General features: G+C 46.7%; 1 protein-coding gene across 1 annotated transcript in view; it reads right to left on the reverse strand.

Annotated features, from left to right (window-relative positions):
• Nucleotides 1-17400, reverse strand: part of cacna2d2a (calcium channel, voltage-dependent, alpha 2/delta subunit 2a) — a 1197503-nt gene that overhangs the window by 62079 nt on the left and 1118024 nt on the right. Inside the window, exons 28-31 of the mRNA XM_078209320.1 lie at nt 9517-9618; nt 9318-9412; nt 8215-8262; nt 967-1038 (exon numbers count right to left, since the gene is read on the reverse strand). Coding sequence (XP_078065446.1) covers nt 967-1038; nt 8215-8262; nt 9318-9412; nt 9517-9618 — 317 coding nt within the window. The remainder of the gene's footprint in view (nt 1-966; nt 1039-8214; nt 8263-9317; nt 9413-9516; nt 9619-17400) is intronic.

Below are 17400 nucleotides of genomic sequence, written 5' to 3' on the forward strand. Positions count from 1 at the left end.
TAGACCTTGGTGGACATGGCACAATTTCAAAATTCGAGGATGATACCAAACTTGAAAGCATTGTGAACTGTGAGGAGGATAGTGTAGAACTTCAGAGGGACATAGACAAGTTGGTGGAATGGGGCAGATAAACTTTAATGCAGAGAAGGATGAAGTGATTCATACTGTTAGGAAAAACACAAAGACAACAAAAAAAGGGTACAATTCTAAAGGTGTTACAGGAGCAGAGGGATTTAGACATAAATGTGCATAAGTCATTGAAGGTGGCAGGACAGTTTGAGAGTGGTTAATAAAACATACAGTATCTTGACTTTATTAATAGGGGCATTGAGTACAAGAGCAAGGAGATTATGTAAACCTTGTCTAAAACAAGGGAATGTCTGGAATGAACTGCCTAAGAATGGCTGAAGGATTCAAGATAGAATTGAAAAGAAAGAATTTGCAGGGTTATGGGAAAGAGATGAGGGTGTGGCACTAGGTGCATTGTTCATTCAGAGTGCAAGTGCAGACACAACGGGCCAAATAGTCTCTTCCTGTGCTGTAACAATTCTGTGATGGAGAATAAAAGAGAAGTGAAACAGACAGGAAATGGTGCACAGTGTACCTTTTATTTCTAAGAACGTGCAGGGCTACAGGGAGAAGGTAGGAAGTGACTGTCGGGGAATTGCTCCTCTTAGAGTCAGCACAAATATGGTGGGCCAAATGGCCTTCTTCTCTGCTGTAACCATTCCATGATTCTACATACATATTTAAATACACGCATAAAAATATACATATATATTATGTTTTAATTATGTTGTCTGTCCCCATGTAATGACATGCTTAGGCATTACCAGAGTTTTGCTGGTCATAGATGTCATCAGTAGTCGGCGAGACTAAGACTGGTTTTACCGTGGGCTTTAGTTCACCACATTCAGTGTCTGACTATCTGACCACAATGCAATATTCACTCCAGTGTCTTGTTACCTGGCTCCAGTGTTCAGGCTGATTGGACATGATCAGGAAACCACCGTCATCAATTAATACGCACAGCAGATCCTGAAAATCAATAGCAGAAGATGGTGAAATAAATTGCATTAACATCGCTCCACTAATCAGCTGTTTTGCTAACTGTTGGTCAGGGTGACGACCTCCAGTTATCTAGACTCAATTTGTTAATTTTCTGCCCCAAGCGGTTGGCTGCTTTCCAGTATGTGGAGTGTTGGGTCCCTATGACATGAAGAGGAATCCAACGCCATGGAGGCGATCTTACCATCGCACCCCGCCGGCCGGTGGGCAGGGTGAGCTGGTAAGATCGCGCAAGACCCAAGAAATCAGGTTCGCGTCTGATTTCTCGCCTCTTGCGATTGTTCTGGCAGCAGATATCCGGTGAGATCAGCCTTGTGCCCATTTCCGACGCGAGGCTGAATGAATTATTTAACTCTCACTTAAATGTAATTTCCACGTGATTAGTGAGCCCGGGATGCTATCGTCCAGGCTCACTTGACTCTGCTGTCTCACTGGTAGAATTGGAGGCCATTGAGGCCCCCCGGGAGGTCAGGGGCACGGGGCTGCCTCTGGGGCAGTGCCAGCCTGGCAGCCTGGCACGGCCCACTGCGTGTCCTGGCAGTGCCCACCAGGCACTGGGCAGTGCCAAAGGTGGCCTTAGGGGGGTGGGGTCAGATCGGTGGTGGGGTGTGGGGGGGATCGCTGTGCACTCTGCAGTGCGATCAGTGGGGGGGGCGGGGAGAGGGGCCTGCTGCCACTCTGCAGTTGCGATCGAGGGGGAAAGGTGGGGGTCAATAGGTCTGGGCAGGTCGGAGGGTTGATTGGTCCAGCAGTGGGGAAAAGTCACGATAGGCTGCAGGCCCTGAGGAGGACGCCTGCTTTGGGCCTTGGAGGCTGGCTGAGAGCAGCAGAGGCTTTGACAGGTCTCCGCTGCTCTCAGAGCAGAGGGACCTGTGTATGCGCAATGGCGCCCTCTGCTGCTTTCAGCCAACGTTCAGGCGATTTACAGGCCCTTACAGGCAAGAAATGAATTTTGATGGTTTTTTTTGCTCTAAATGCAAAAGATTAGGGACCTTGCACATTGAAACTTGTTATATCTGTAGAACTGCTAACAGATTAATCTCACACCTGGGACTGTGCAGGTCCACTTCAAAAGAGGACAATTATGGGGACAAAGGGACATCATTTGCATCTGATAAGCTTACTCCTTAAGTTTAATGTTTTAAAGTTTATTTATTAGTGTCACAAGTAGGCTTACATTAACACTGCAATAAAATTACTGTGAAAATCCCATAGTGTCACACTCTGGCGCCTGTTCGGGTACACTGAGGGAGAATTTAGCACTGTCAATGCACCTAACCAGCATGTCTTTTGGACTGTGGGAAGAAACTGGAGCACCCGGAGGAAACCCATGCAGAAGCGGGGAGAACCTGCAGACTCCACACAGACAGTGACCCAAGCCAGAATCGAACCTGGGTCCCTGGTGCTGTGAGGCAGCAGTGCCACCGTGCCACCCTCTAGCAGAGATTTGTATAGACAATGGCTTCCTGACATCAGACCCTCAATATGGATGCTAACTCTTTCAACAGCTTATGACTGGGACATTATCAGTCCTGAAATCAAAGCTAGTTCCAGACCCTGGATAAACATCCCTTTTGAAGTGATTGTGGAAAAGGAAGGTCACATAATTTGGGTAACCATTTTGGCATCTCAATATGCCTTTGAGAACTGAGAAATCCTCACACTGCTGTTTTAACATCAACTGGAAATGATTCCGGCAGAGTCCGGACTACTGGAATCATTTCCCGTTGATGTTAAAACAAATATCATAGAATCCCCACAGTACAGGAGGAGATCATTTGGCCCATTGAGTCTACCGACCACATCCCATCTGGGCCCTATTCCCCTAACCCAACACATTTACCTGACTAATCCCCCCGATGCTATGGTCAATTTAGCATGGCCAATCAACCTAATCTACATATCTTTGGACATCTTTAATTGGCTACTATCTTTCAGCTCCACAAAGCCTGCTTGATTTTAAAAGTCTCTAATCATCACCTGCCTAGCAGTCTAAGCGAAGAAAGACCATCGTGTTGCAGCGTCATTCATTTCAGGGATTTTTGTGTTGTCGTCAATAACTCATCGGGACTGAACACCACCATGAAAGAAACACCCTCTGGACTTCGACTTCTTGGATTTTGGAAATCAGATGAACTAATATTCATTTCTGTGATTCTTGAACTGTTGCTATCCATTTTGATCTAATTGTGTGTGTGTGTGTGTGTGTGTGTGTGTGTGTGTGTGTGTGTGTGTGTGTGTGCGAGAGTGTGTGCGCGTGCATGTAGAGAAGTGGGAAGTTGCGAACACATCTAGGGTTTTGAATGTGAATAAACTAACTTTATGAGTTAACCATAACATGGGTTTGCTGTGAGTTATTAGTAAATTGTATCACCAAAATTGAGGGTTTGGGAAAACACACCACAGCGTACTTATAAAATAATTCAAAACACCTTCTGTTTGTGGGCAGTTGGTGAGGGGAAAGAAGCACAATTTGCCTACTTCCCTACTGTCTGTAACCGAAGATACACAAAGTTAGCAGAAAGCAGGGATTTCCACATGGTTATGTACATTAGCCAGAGATTAGTTAACAGTGATACAAGTCTGAAACTGCAGCAGCACTTGGCCTCATCTCACAGAATTGTCACAGCCTTGTTCAGCTAACCTCCTGTCTCCCAGGGTTAGGGAGGGCCACCTTCCATTGCTCAGTGTCTCATTATATTGTGGCACAATTAGTGCTGAGAATCATCCTTTGGTCATCCTTTAAGTCACTTATGAGTACTGCGTGCCAATCTGCTACCTAACTATGGTGTGGGGGATGGTGATCACAGCATATCTATAATTATGGTTTAATCCTTAAGCAATCCTTGTAGTAAGGATCATTGCAGAGTCATCAGGTATGGGAATCTTGCCTGATTTCCACTGCCACCACCTTAATTTGGAGACACTAAAACCAATTGTACTAGCCCTGCTGAGATCAGCAAACTCGCCAGGGACCTCAAGATTTGTATAGCTCAGCGACCAACTCTGCCATTTGGAGAACTAGTCAGATCATTTGTGCAACTTCTACTTGCTGCTGTGCAGTTACAAAAAGCATCTGAAATGTGCTCACTAACACCAAGGAGAAGTACTATTTTTAGAAATAATGCATATATGCAAGCGAATTCGCAAAGACACAGATGGATGTATACACACATACATGAGTTACAAATAAAGTTATTGTAGCATATTGTTTTTAACAAGGTTGGTAGTGACTGACATAAATGGCAGTTTCATGAGCTAAAGTTCAGAGACAAGCGACTGTAGAAGATTGTGTATTTATCCCTTCATCCAACAGTCAGAGATGACAATCAAGAAAACGACACTGCAGCTGCCAATGGAATATTATCCATATTCTTCTCAGGCTGATTCCCTTCCAGCCCCGGGTGCCTTTTCCCAACAAGCTCCCCCTAACGTCACATCTCACCCAGGGCCTCTGTAATCAAACTATTTTGTCAGGCAAGATTCTGCAATGGGCAGTTCATTACCACAATGCTTGAGGTTCTGGCCATGTAACATTGCGGAGGATCCCCAAATCAATGCAACCACTAATGCACCCAATTCCAATAGTGAGTTCCAGGATGGTGTTGCTGGCAGAATGGGCCTTGTCATAGTGGTGCTGGTAACCTGGGACAGCAATTTGGATACAGAGTGACTCTAGAAAGGAGACTTAATTTCTCAGGATCCACCCTATCATTTCTGGGCCAGACTGTGTTGCGTCAAAGGGCTGCTTTAAAACAGAGGCATTGTGAGAGCTTCCAGTGAAAGTGAGCAGTCATTCGCATAATGCAGGACGACTGGGCATATATGGTATTCAAAATATTAATAATTAACTGGACAAATCTGTTAATGAATAAAATATGTGAAGATCAATGGGAGGTTGTCAAAAATAATTTTATGTGATCCAGAATCTCAAGGGGCAAGAGTACACTAGTCAAGCAAAAACAGCCACAAGCAAAGGAAGAGGTACGAAAAAATAGAAAACAGCATCAAACTAAAAGGAAAAAACAGTCAATGATGTAAAAGTTAACACAGACCTAGGTGAATGGGAAAGATTCAAAGGACAGCAAAAGGTGACAAGCAGATGGTAAATGCTACAAGAAGGGATCAGTGTGAAAAGTGTGATAGATATAACTCCCAGTATCTTTTTTCCATCATCTGGTAGAAGGCAACCTTGGTGATGGAATGAAAGCTAATCGCAATGTCAAATAGGCAACAAGGTTGTGAAAGGTCTGGTTTGACCTCATACATTTGCCAGCGAGAGAGGGGGACGTAATCAGTGGCTGTGGAACAGAGTTTGTGCTGGGGACAAAAGTCAATGGCCAAAATCTTCCATCCTCGTTCGCAACTGGGATTTTCCAGTGCCATTGAAAGTGAATGGAGTTTTGACTGAAATGCCAGATTTTCTGTTCTCACTCACAATAGGTCCCGACACAGATGAGACCAGAGAATTTCACCCAAAGGCTTTGATCTTCCCAATAATTAGCTTCAGGAAATTTCAGCTCCTCTTAGAACTGGATGGCAGACAAAAAGAGCAGAGAAAGTCAGGAGGTTGAAAGGGGTGATGGTGAGTTAGAGCTGAGTGTCGTCACAATAAATGCGGATATGGTATTGTATTTTCAGAAGATGTTAACAATAGCTTGTATTTATATAGCACTTTAATGTGCAACATCCCAAAGTGGTTCACAGAAACATAATGAAGCAAAACTTTCACATTGAGCCACAAATGAGATATTAGGGCAGATGATCAAAAACATAGTCAAAAAGGTAGGTTTAGGGCCCTGACGGCTGACGTGGAAGGTGGGAAAACTCAATTTTGGGGTTTTCCTGCATGCTGTGGAGTTTTAATATGCGAGTGTGACATCATTGACAGATTCCCCATCCAGAGGTAAGGCTGATCAACAGGCTTGGCTTTCAGTTGCACAAGCAGCACAGGAGAAGAGGCTTCAGCACCAAGTAGGTCCGATCCAGTGTCGGGGAGGGGGAGGCGAATATCTAACCTAGGGACATACAAACAACTGTGCTAAACTTAAATAAGGATAATTACAAAGGAATGAGGGCAGAGTTGGCTGGAGTGGACTGGGAAAGGAGTTTAAAAGGAAAGACAGTTGATCAGCAATGGCAGACAGAGATAGGTGGTGCACTGGTAGCAATTTTCCAACAATATTTAAATTCTGGCAAAGTTCCAGAGGATTAGAAAACTACTAATGTAATGCCCTTATTCAAAAAGGGAGGGAAACAAAAAACAGATAACAAAGGCCAGGTAACTTAACAACTGTCATTGGGAAAATGTTAAGTGTCCATTATAAAGGATATAATAGTAGACCATTTAGAACTACATAATGTAATCACGCAGAGACAGCATAGCTTCATGAAGGGAGAATCATGTTTGACAAATTCAAGGTTGAGACAGACAGATTTTTAATCAGTAAGAGAATTAAGGGTTATGGGGATAAGGCAGGAAAGCGGATTTGAGGATGATGGTCACATCAGATCGGTCATAATCTCCTTGAATGGCGGAGCAGTCTCGACGGGCCAAATGGCCTACTTCTGCTCCTGGATCTTATGAGGAGTTAGAGATTGATGTCCTTAGGAATTAAAGGCCAGAGCCAGTGGTTGGGGATTTGAGGTCTGAGGGATCAGAGGCTGGTGTGTGGGGAAGTTGGGGATCAGATGAGGAATGGAGAGATGTCAGAGGTGTGAGGGATTGGAAACCAGTGGGGGTGGGGGGGGGGGGTGTACTGAGGTGGTCAGGAATCAGAAGTCTGAGGGATTGAAGACAGGGCGAGGGGAAATGGTCAGAGGTCTTTGGAAGGGGATGATTGGTGCAAGACAGGGACTTTGGTGGGGTATGGAGGGAGATTGGAGGTAGATCAGAGGGAATGGGGTGTCAGATTGTGGGGTTTTGTGAGGCAGGTACAGTGGATTCAGCAGGTAACGGCAAAAGCACTTACTTTCTGGATCCAATTATCTGTGCTCCCCTGTAGGCCCAGGAAACCCAGTCGGAAAGAACTATAAAATTGAAATGGTGGATGGGTCAGGACTCAGATTTTTTAGTACTTTAACCTCCCACCCAAGCAAACCTGACCATATTGGGGGTTAAAGTGATACTCTGGCTGCAATTAGATAGATACGAATGGAACCAGGTGAAAACAATTCCACCCAACGGGACAAAAATGGGGGTGTGGCCAACCATGTCAAAGGTTGCAGACAAGTCAAGAAACGTGAAGAGGGAATGTTTAGCTTTGTCACAGTCACATAGGATGTTATTTGTGACTTTGGTAACAACCATTTCAGTGCTTTGGCTCCTGAGGGATTCAGACATGGATTTCTGTAAAAGATGCACACAGTTTGGGAGGAAATAAATAAATCAAAATGTTTGGAAAAGAAAGGAAATGGGCAGTCATTTGCAAGGACAGAGGGGGTCAAGAGTTAGTTTTTCAGGAGAGATGTGATGATGGTAGATTTGAAGGAGAGACTTTAGTAACTGAGGAGAGATCTTTGGAAGGGGATGATTGGTGCAAGACAGGGACTTTGGTGGGGTATGGAGGGAGATTGGAGGTAGATCAGAGGGAATGGGGTGTCAGATTGTGGGGCTTTGTGAGGCAGGTACACTGGATTCAGCAGGTAATGGCAGGTAAAGCAGGTTAACAATATTAGTCAACATGGATGGTGCAAAAAGAAGCTGGGTGGTTAGCAGTTTAGTAGGAAAAGGATTGGGGGAGCAGGAGATAGGTCTCATAGACAACATGAGCTGAGGAAAGGCATGAGGGAAGATCAGAGAGAAACTAGAGAATGTTACAAGTTCAGGGCCAAGGATGGATCCTTTGGGGACCAGAGATAATGATGAGGCAGCAGGAAGAGACATCATTGCAATGGTTTTCTGGTTCAAATTAAATAGATAAGAATAGAATTACATGAGTGCAGTCCCACCCAGCTGGACCACAATGGAGGAGGCTGGTATGGTTAATTGTGCAAATGTTAGACACAAGAAATCACAGGCTTGCTTAATACTGTCCTCAAACAAAACCCACACACTGCCAAACTCTGCTGGCTACATCATAACTCGGTCTTCTCAGCTACAATGGCTGTACCAGTAATTTAAAGTAAAATGTTCTTCATGCTCACCTCACTGTTAATGTCACAGTCCATCTCGCAGTCAGAAGATGGCATGCACTGTACAAAATAAAGATAGGAGAAAGTCAACTTATCTCTCTGGTTGCATTTACATGGACCGTACCTGTTGTCAGTCCAACATGTATGTACTATAGCAGTCCAAGTATGTTCTATAGCATCGAGAAATTAACAACTTCAACCTTCCATATCAACAAATTCTGGCAGGATTGAATCAGACTACAACAATGCTGACACAATAAAAAATACTGTGAAAAAAGGAACATCAGCAGAATTGTGAGTTGGGAGTCAAGGATATAATAGAGAAGGGGCCAGTATAAGGTCAGCCACTGACACACATGTTGTCGATTAACAGGGCATGGGGTCAATATAAGGATCACACACATACCAACACCCACGCTCACAGACCCATAAATCTCAATACAAATGCACCACATAAATTCCAACACTTACATCCCAAAACACGTTGGTGTTAGCAAAATGGTTATGTCACTGGACTAGTAATCCAAAGATCTGGACTAATGTTCAGGAAGTATGAGTATAAGTTTTATCCTGTCATCTGGGGAATTTAAATTCAATTAATTAATAAATCTGCAACAAAATGGTAACAGTAATATTGACCATAAAACTGTTGGATTGTTATAAAATCCCACGGGTTTCACAAATACCCTTTAGGGAAGAAAATCTGCCATCCTTACCTGGTCTGGTCTACATGAACCTCAGACTCACAGACTAGCCGTTGTCTCTTAATTTCTCCCTGAAAAGGCATTGCATGCCTCTCAGCTCATTCAAGAAGGGAGCTCATCTTCTCAAGGGAAATTAAAGATCAGCAATGAATGTTGGCTTTGCCAGCAATGCTAAATTCACTGAAGAAGTTAATAAAATTCACATACATCCTAATAACACGGAAATGCACCCTCACAACGCACACATGCAACCACGTATATACCCACAATACACACGGAGAAAGATAAATTCACATACACATAGCAAGTGCTTAACATGTAATTGCCTTTTGAAATTGCTAGCAAGTAATTCAGTGATATCAAACTAATAATACATACCCCAGAAATATATATTGAACCTTATTGTGTTACCTTGCGTGGTTCCATCTGGTCTCGGTTGGTCTGGTTACTGGCTAGAATTTTAAACTTTGACACCCACGCTTCATAGTCCAGCTTCACTCCAACCACTAAACAAAACACACCGAGTAGGAGAATATTTAATTCAGTACTCAGTCCTGCAAAATTGGATAATCTGAGTGTAACTGGATGAATGTGGAACAGATTAACCCACCTGCAGGTTTCAGAGACTTCCCATAGATGCGAAGGTCCACAGCAGCACTCACCAAAATCCCAATGCTGTTGTTCATCAGGTCCATGTCAACCATGCTATTCGCTGAGGATAGAACACACAGTTAAAACTTGCTCATGTTGCAATTTAACTTGATAGGATTAGCTAAGGAAACAAAACATGTTTTACAAAGCACTGGCATTCTCATAACATAACTGCACACTGAAGTTTTCAGCACGTTTAAAACGTCCATTCAGAGATGATGTAGCTCCCTAAATACCCACAATTCAAACAATGAATTATTAATACAATACTTAGAAGATCCAGAAACATCTCTGCAAAACAAATCGAGAAATCCACACAACACAGTCACATCCACACAACACAGACACGTACACACGAATGCAGACACATCCACACAACACACAGACACAGCACAACACACAGACACATGTGCACACACATACAGACACGTCCACACAACACACAGACACATCTCCACACCACACAGGCACAGTACAACACACATAGACCCATCCATACTACACACAGGCACAGTGGAACACATAGACTCATCCGCAGAACACATGGACGCATCGTATTACACACACAGACATATGTACAACACACAAAGTAAATCCATAAACCATATAAAGTAACACCCATATAACACAGACACAACTGTACAACACACACACACACACACACACACATACAACACAGACACATCCACCGCACACAACACACAGACACATTCACCATGCACAACACAAGACACATTCGCTGCACACAACACACAGATACATGCGCGTACAACACAAACGCGCACAACACACAGACACATGCATGCATAACACAGACACATGCACACACAACACACAGACACACGCATGCATAACACAGACACATGCACACACAACACACAGACACATGCACACAACACACACAGATCCATCGGGTGGGATTTTACGGCCTTTCTCATCCTGAAACCGTAAAATCCTGCCTGAGGTCAACGGAACTTCTCATGTTCTGCCCCTTGCCCGGTCCAATTCCCATGGCGGGTGGTGCAATAAAATTCTGGCCACTCAGGCAAACCCATAGATACATCTGCAAAAAACACACAGAAACATCCAAAAAGCGCACACAGACACATCTCCACTATGAACAGAGACACAACTGTATCAGGCAGACGCATCTCCACAACACACACAGACTTATCTGCACAACACACAGGCACATCCATACAACACACAGACACATCCACACAATGCACAGACACATCCATAGATTATACACAGACATACCCGCACAACACATATAACACCACATCTGCACTACATACACATCGCTCCAACACACACAAACACATCCACACAACGCACATGAACAAATCTGCACAACACACACAGACTCATTCACACAACACACACAAATACATCCGTACAACACGTACAGACACAAGATGCCATAACGGATAGTCACTTTACCACAGCACACAGAGAAACACCCAACCCCAGGAAATAAACAAACACATCCACACCAACATACATTAACACAGGGGCACACAACACAGCCAAACACACATGAACACAAGATGGGCACACACATTTCCTGCAGTCTGTGGCTTTCTTCCTCATTATCAACTGCACAGCCAATCTTTCTATTTTCTGGAAACTTCATAATTATGGCCCCTGCATTTAAGTATAATGTGGAGATGCCGGCATTGGACTGGGGTAAGCACAGTAAGAAGTCTCACACCAGGTTAAAGTCCAACAGGTTCATTGGGTAGCACAAGCCACAAGCTTTCGGAGCACTGCCCCTTCATCAGGTGAGTGGGAGTTCTGTTCACAAACAGGGCATATATAGATACAAACTCAATTTACAAGATAATGGTTGGAATGCGAGTCTTTACAGGTAATCAAATCTTAAAGGTACAGACAATGTGAGTGGAGAGAGGGTTAAGCATAGGTTAAAGAGATGTGTATTGTCTCCAGCCAGGACAGTTAGTGAGATTTTGCAAGCCCAGGCAAGTCGTGGGGGTTACAGATAGTGTGACATGAACCCAAGATCCCGGTTGAGGCCGTCCTCATGTGTGCGGAACTTGGCTATCAGTTTTTGTTCAGCGATTCTGCATTGTCGTGTGTGTGAAGGCCGCCTTGGAGAACGCTTACCCGAAGATCAGAGGCTGAATGCCCGTGACTGCTGAAGTGTTCCCCAACAGGAAGAGAACACTCCTGCCTGGTGATTGTCGAGCGGTGTTCATTCATCCATTGTCGCAGCGTCTGCATGGTCTCCCCAATGTACTATGCCTCGGGACATCCTTTCCTGCAACGTATCAGGTAGACAACATTGGCCGAGTTGCAAGAGTATGTACCGTGTACCTGGTGGATGGTGTTCTCACATGAGATGATGGCATCCGTGTCGATGATCCGGCACGTCTTGCAGAGGTTGCTGTGGCAGGGTTGTGTGGTGTCGTGGTCACTGTTCTCCTGAAGGCTGGGTCGTTTGTTGCGGACAATGGTCTATTTGAGATTGTGTGGTTGTTTGAAGGCAAGAAGTGGGGGTGTCGGGATAGCCTTGGCGAGATGTTCGTCTTCATCGATGACATGTTGAAGGCTCAGGAGAAGATGTCGTAGCTTCTCCGCTCCAGGGAAGTACTGGACGACAAAGGGTACTCTGTCCACCATGTCCTGTGTTTGTCTTCTGAGGAGGTCGGTGCGGTTTTTTGCTGTGGCGCGTCAGAACTGTCGATCGATGAGTCGAGCGCCATATCCTGTTCTTATGAGGGCATCTTTCAGCGTCTGGAGGTGTTTGTTACGATCCTCCTCATCTGAGCAGATCCTGTGAATACGGAGGCCTTGTCTGTAGGGGATGGCTTCTTTAATGTATTTGGGATGGAAGCTGGAGAAGTGGAGCATCGTGAGGTTATTCGTGGGCTTGCGGTACAGTGAAGTGCTGAGGTGACCGTCCTTGATGGAGATGCGTGTGTCCAAGTAAGTATAAATCATTGATATTTACCATGGAAATCAAGGGACTGTGTACTGGACCCTGCAGAACTCCAGTGAAATCAGCTATCCACTTAAAAAAGCAGACATTGCCCCGTTGTTTCTTGCCATTGAACCAATTTTGGATTCAACCTGCCACTTTCCCTTGGAATTTTACTTTTCTGAGCACGTTGATATTTCTAAACTACTTGCAAAAATCCATGTGACTACATCAAATACCCTCTTTGTCCTCTTTTTAGGTCAAACCAAGTAAACAAACTCAGATTAAATCAGGACAAAGTAAAAGGGGCAGCTCCCCAAAAAGGAGGGGGAACAGCCCGAACAGAAATCAAAGTGCAAAGGAAACTTAAAAACATCAAATACCTCCTTGAAAAGTTCAATCAAGTTAGCCAGACATGACCTTCCATACTCACTGTTAATCTGTCTCTTTCTAAATTACGATTCATACAGTTCCTCACTAACATAATTTGTCTACTACTGTGGTTATGTTGAGTGGTTTGAAATTATTTGGGTTATCCTTTTTAAACAATGCTACAATTAGCAGTGCTGTGGTCCTCTGTTGCCAGACTGGATGTTAGCTGATGTTGTCAACAGTTCCCTTTCCTCAGACACTACACCCTCCCTCAAATCTGCCATTATCACCGTTTTCAACAAAGCAGCTAACTTCGACCTCTTTTGCAAACTAACCACTCCATCTCCAGCCCTTGAACATATTGTTGCCTCCCAAATTTGTGCCCATTTTTCTGCAATTCCATGTTTGATTCTCCCAGGTACTATCTTAATGTAATCATGGTAAACTATCTCTCCTCATCCTTCTTGAGTGTCTGCATCTTTGACACCATTGATCACACCATCCTCCTGCAATTCCTCTGCTCTGTCCTCCAGTTGAATTTCATTCCTATCTGTCAAGTTGCAGCTAGAAAATCACCTACAATGATTTCAAGTTTCATTCACTCCAGCACTGTGACCTCTGGTATCCTACAAGGGCCTATCTTTGGACCACTCCTATTTCCATCACCATGTTGGTGACTGTGGTGGACCTCAGTTGTGCCTTTGTCCTATATGGACCACCGTTGTGTGTGTTTGTCATACCTGGACACATCCCCTTCCAGTTTGGTTCCTCCCCTCAGCACCTAGTATAAAGGTGGTTGTCTCCTCCCCCTTGTTCAGTCCAGGTCGGTTAATTGTTGGGATCTGCTCCTGATTCTGTTGTGAATAAAAGCCTACACTTCTATTGGCATATCGGTAGTCTTTCGCCTTATTGATAGTGCATCAATTTTATTCACAACAGTTACTAGTATGGAGCAGTTTCTAAAACCCGACAAGTTAGCTTTAGACCCTCAAGAGGTTGGAGCCTCTGATAAATTTGATCATTGGTTGGACTGCTTCGAAGCATTCGTCGACACCGCTACGGCCATCGACACCGACGCTGCTAAACTCCACGTGCTCCGCGCCCGGGTAAGCGAAACTGTCTATGGAATCTTCCGGGACGCTGCTACTTACGCGGACGCTATCGAACTCCTAAAAGGGCAGTTCCGAAAGAGCCCTAACGTGGTTTACGCCAGACACCTCCTAACTACCCGCAAACAGCAGCCAGGAGAATCGTGCGCCCAATTTCTGCGCGCCCTGCGAGTCCTCGCCCGAGCATGCGACTGTAAGGCTGTTTCAGCAGCTCAGAACACGGAGGATCTGATCCGCGACGCCTACGTTGCGGGCATTGAGTCTACATACATCCAGCAGCGTCTGCTGGAACAAGATGACCTAGACCTCCGGAAAACGGCCACGATGGCTGAAACGTTAGAAGCAGCCTCCCATAATCTCGGGTCTTACCTTGGATCCCGTTCCACCGACGGCTCCACTGCGACGGCTGCTCCAGCAGGGCCCAAATGTTACTTTTGTGGCCTACCTAAGCACCCTCGGCGTCACTGCCCGGCAAAGGACGCGATTTGCTCCGGATGCGGTAAGCTAGGCCACTTTGTTAAAGTCTGCAGAGCAAAGCCGCTTCTGAAGACTCGTGGAGCCATGTGTGCTCCGAGGGCGCGGCCATCTTTGATGCAGGCGGCGGCTGCGCGCGAATCGCCATCTTGGATGCGGTCACCGGAAGTGCGGGAATCGCCATCTTTGATGCGGTCACCGGAAGTGCGGGAGTCGCCATCTTTGAGGCTGGCATCAAGGCAAGCTGAGCAGGAAGCTTCATCCGTGACGTCATCAGACGGCGACGAAGATGGATTCTTCTTTAATTCAACAGTGGCATCGATTTGCCTGGACCAGTCGCAGCCACATCAACTCTCCAAGTCCATAATGGAGATCAAGGTAAATGGTTATGCAGAAAACTGCCTGTTTGACTGTGGGAGCACGGAAAGTTTTATACACCCTCGCACAGTGCGTCAATATGCCCTTCCCGTGCGACCCTGGAGCCAGACCATCTCCATGGCCTCGAATTCTCACTCAGTGGAGGTCCTCGGGTGCTGCTTGGTGACGCTGACGGTACAGGGCACAGTCTACGAGCGTTTTCGGCTCCTCGTGCTGCCGCGACTCTGCGCAGCTGTACTGCTGGGGTTAGATTTTCTCAGCCATCATAGGAGCGTCACCCTGCAGTATGATGGCCCTTATCCCCCGCTCTCCGTCTGCCAGGCGCCGTCACGGCAGCGCCCCTCGCGCACCACCTGCAGTCTCTCGACCCTCAAGATCACCCCCCCCTCGTTATTTGATAACCTCACCCCGGATTGTAGGCCTATAGCCACCAAGAGTAGGCGCTATAGTGCGGATGACCGGGCCTTCATTCGGTCCGAGGTACAACGTTTGCTCCAGGAAGGGATTATCCAGGCCAGCACCAGCCCCTGAAGGGCGCAAGTGGTCATAGTTAAATCGGGGGAGAAACACCGCATGGTGATTGACTACAGCCAGACCATAAACAGGTATACCCAACTAGATGCGTATCCTCTTCCCCGTATCGCGGACATAGTCAACCACATCGCGCACTATAGGGTTTTTTCAACGATCGATTTGAAATCGGCTTACCACCAGCTCCCTATCCGCTCGGAGGATCGCCCATACACTGCCTTTGAGGCGGACGGCCGCCTCTACCAGTTCCTCCGAGTCCCCTTTGGTGTCACCAATGGGGTCTCAGTCTTCCAACGGGCCATGGATCAAATGGTGGACCAGCACGGACTACGGGCTACTTTCCCGTATCTGGATAACGTCACCATCTGCGGCCATGACCTGCAGGACCATGATGCCAACCTACAAAAATTCCTTCGTACGGCCACTCTCCTGAACCTCACATACAATGAGGCGAAGTGTGTTTTCCGGACACGCCGCCTCGCCATCCTTGGGTACGTGATAGAAAATGGTGTCCTTGGCCCCGACCCAGCCCGTATGCGTCCCCTTATGCAGCTTCCCCTCCCTACTACCCTCAAAGCACTGAGGAGATGCCTGGGCTTCTTCTCCTATTATGCCCAGTGGGTTCCCCGTTACGCAGATAAAGCCCGTCCGCTCCTAAAATCGACCTCTTTTCCCCTGGCGGAGGAGGCCTGTCGGGCCTTCGGTGACATCAAAGCGGACATCGCGAAGGCCGCGATGCACGCTGTGGACGAATCCATCCCATTCCAAGTGGAAAGTGATGCGTCTGACTTTGCCCTAGCTGCCACCCTTAACCAGAGGGGCCGTCCGGTGGCCTTCTTTTCCCGGACCTTACAAGGCCCTGAGATTCGACACTCCTCGGTCGAGAAGGAGGCCCAGGCCATCGTGGAAGCTGTCCGGCACTGGCGCCATTATCTCGCGGGCCAACGATTCACCTTAATTACGGACCAGCGGTCAGTTGCCTTCCTGTTTAACACCAGGCAAAAGGGCAAGATTAAGAATGACAAGATCTTGCGGTGGAGGATTGAGCTCTCCACCTACAGATATGACATCATGTACCGGCCTGGGAAGCTCAATGAGCCCCCAGACGCCCTGTCCCGTGGATCATGTGCCAGTGCCCAACTAGACCAGCTACAGTCCCTCCATAACGACCTCTGTCACCCGGGTGTCACCAGATTTTTCCATTTTGTCAAGTCCCGTAACCTGCCCTTCTCCCTTGAGGAAGTCCGGACGATTACCAGGCAATGCAGGGTCTGCGCTGAGTGCAAACCGCAGTTCTACCGGCCAGGTAGGGCGCACCTTGTAAAGGCCACTCGCGCGTTCGAGCGCCTTAGCGTTGATTTTAAAGGCCCCCTCCCCTCCTCTAACCGCAATGTTTATTTTCTGAATATCATTGACGAATACTCACGTTTCCCTTTTGCCTTCCCCTGCTCGGACATGACCACGGCTACAGTGATTCGGACCCTGAACAAGCTCTTCACCCTGTTCGGCTTCCCAGCCTATATTCATAGCGACCGTGGGTCCTCTTTCATGAGTGACGAGCTGAGGCAGTACCTGCTCACCAAAGGCGTTGCCTCCAGCCGCACCACTAGCTATAACCCCAGGGGCAATGGTCAAGTAGAGCGGGAGAACGCAACCGTCTGGAAGGCCGTTCTATTAGCGTTACGGTCTAGGGGCCTTCCAGTCAGCCGTTGGCAAGACGTCCTTCCGGACGCATTACATTCCATTAGGTCACTCTTGTGCACAGCGACCAATACGACCCCTTACGAGCGGATGTTTTCATTTCCCAGGAAGTCCTCCTCGGGTACTTCGCTCCCGGATTGGCTGATGTCCCCGGGACCCGTCCTGCTTCGGAAGCATGTCCGGACCCATAAGGCAGATCCCTTGGTCGAGGAGGTCCAACTGCTCCATGCTAATCCCCAATATGCTTATGTAGCGTACCCTGATGAGCGGGAGGACACAGTTTCTGTCCGTGACTTGGCACCCGCGGGTGCCCCGGAGGTCACCACGTCCTTCCACC

This window comes from Mustelus asterias, chromosome 3, assembly GCF_964213995.1.
Source record: "Mustelus asterias chromosome 3, sMusAst1.hap1.1, whole genome shotgun sequence".
NCBI classification, from domain to species: domain Eukaryota; kingdom Metazoa; phylum Chordata; class Chondrichthyes; order Carcharhiniformes; family Triakidae; genus Mustelus; species Mustelus asterias.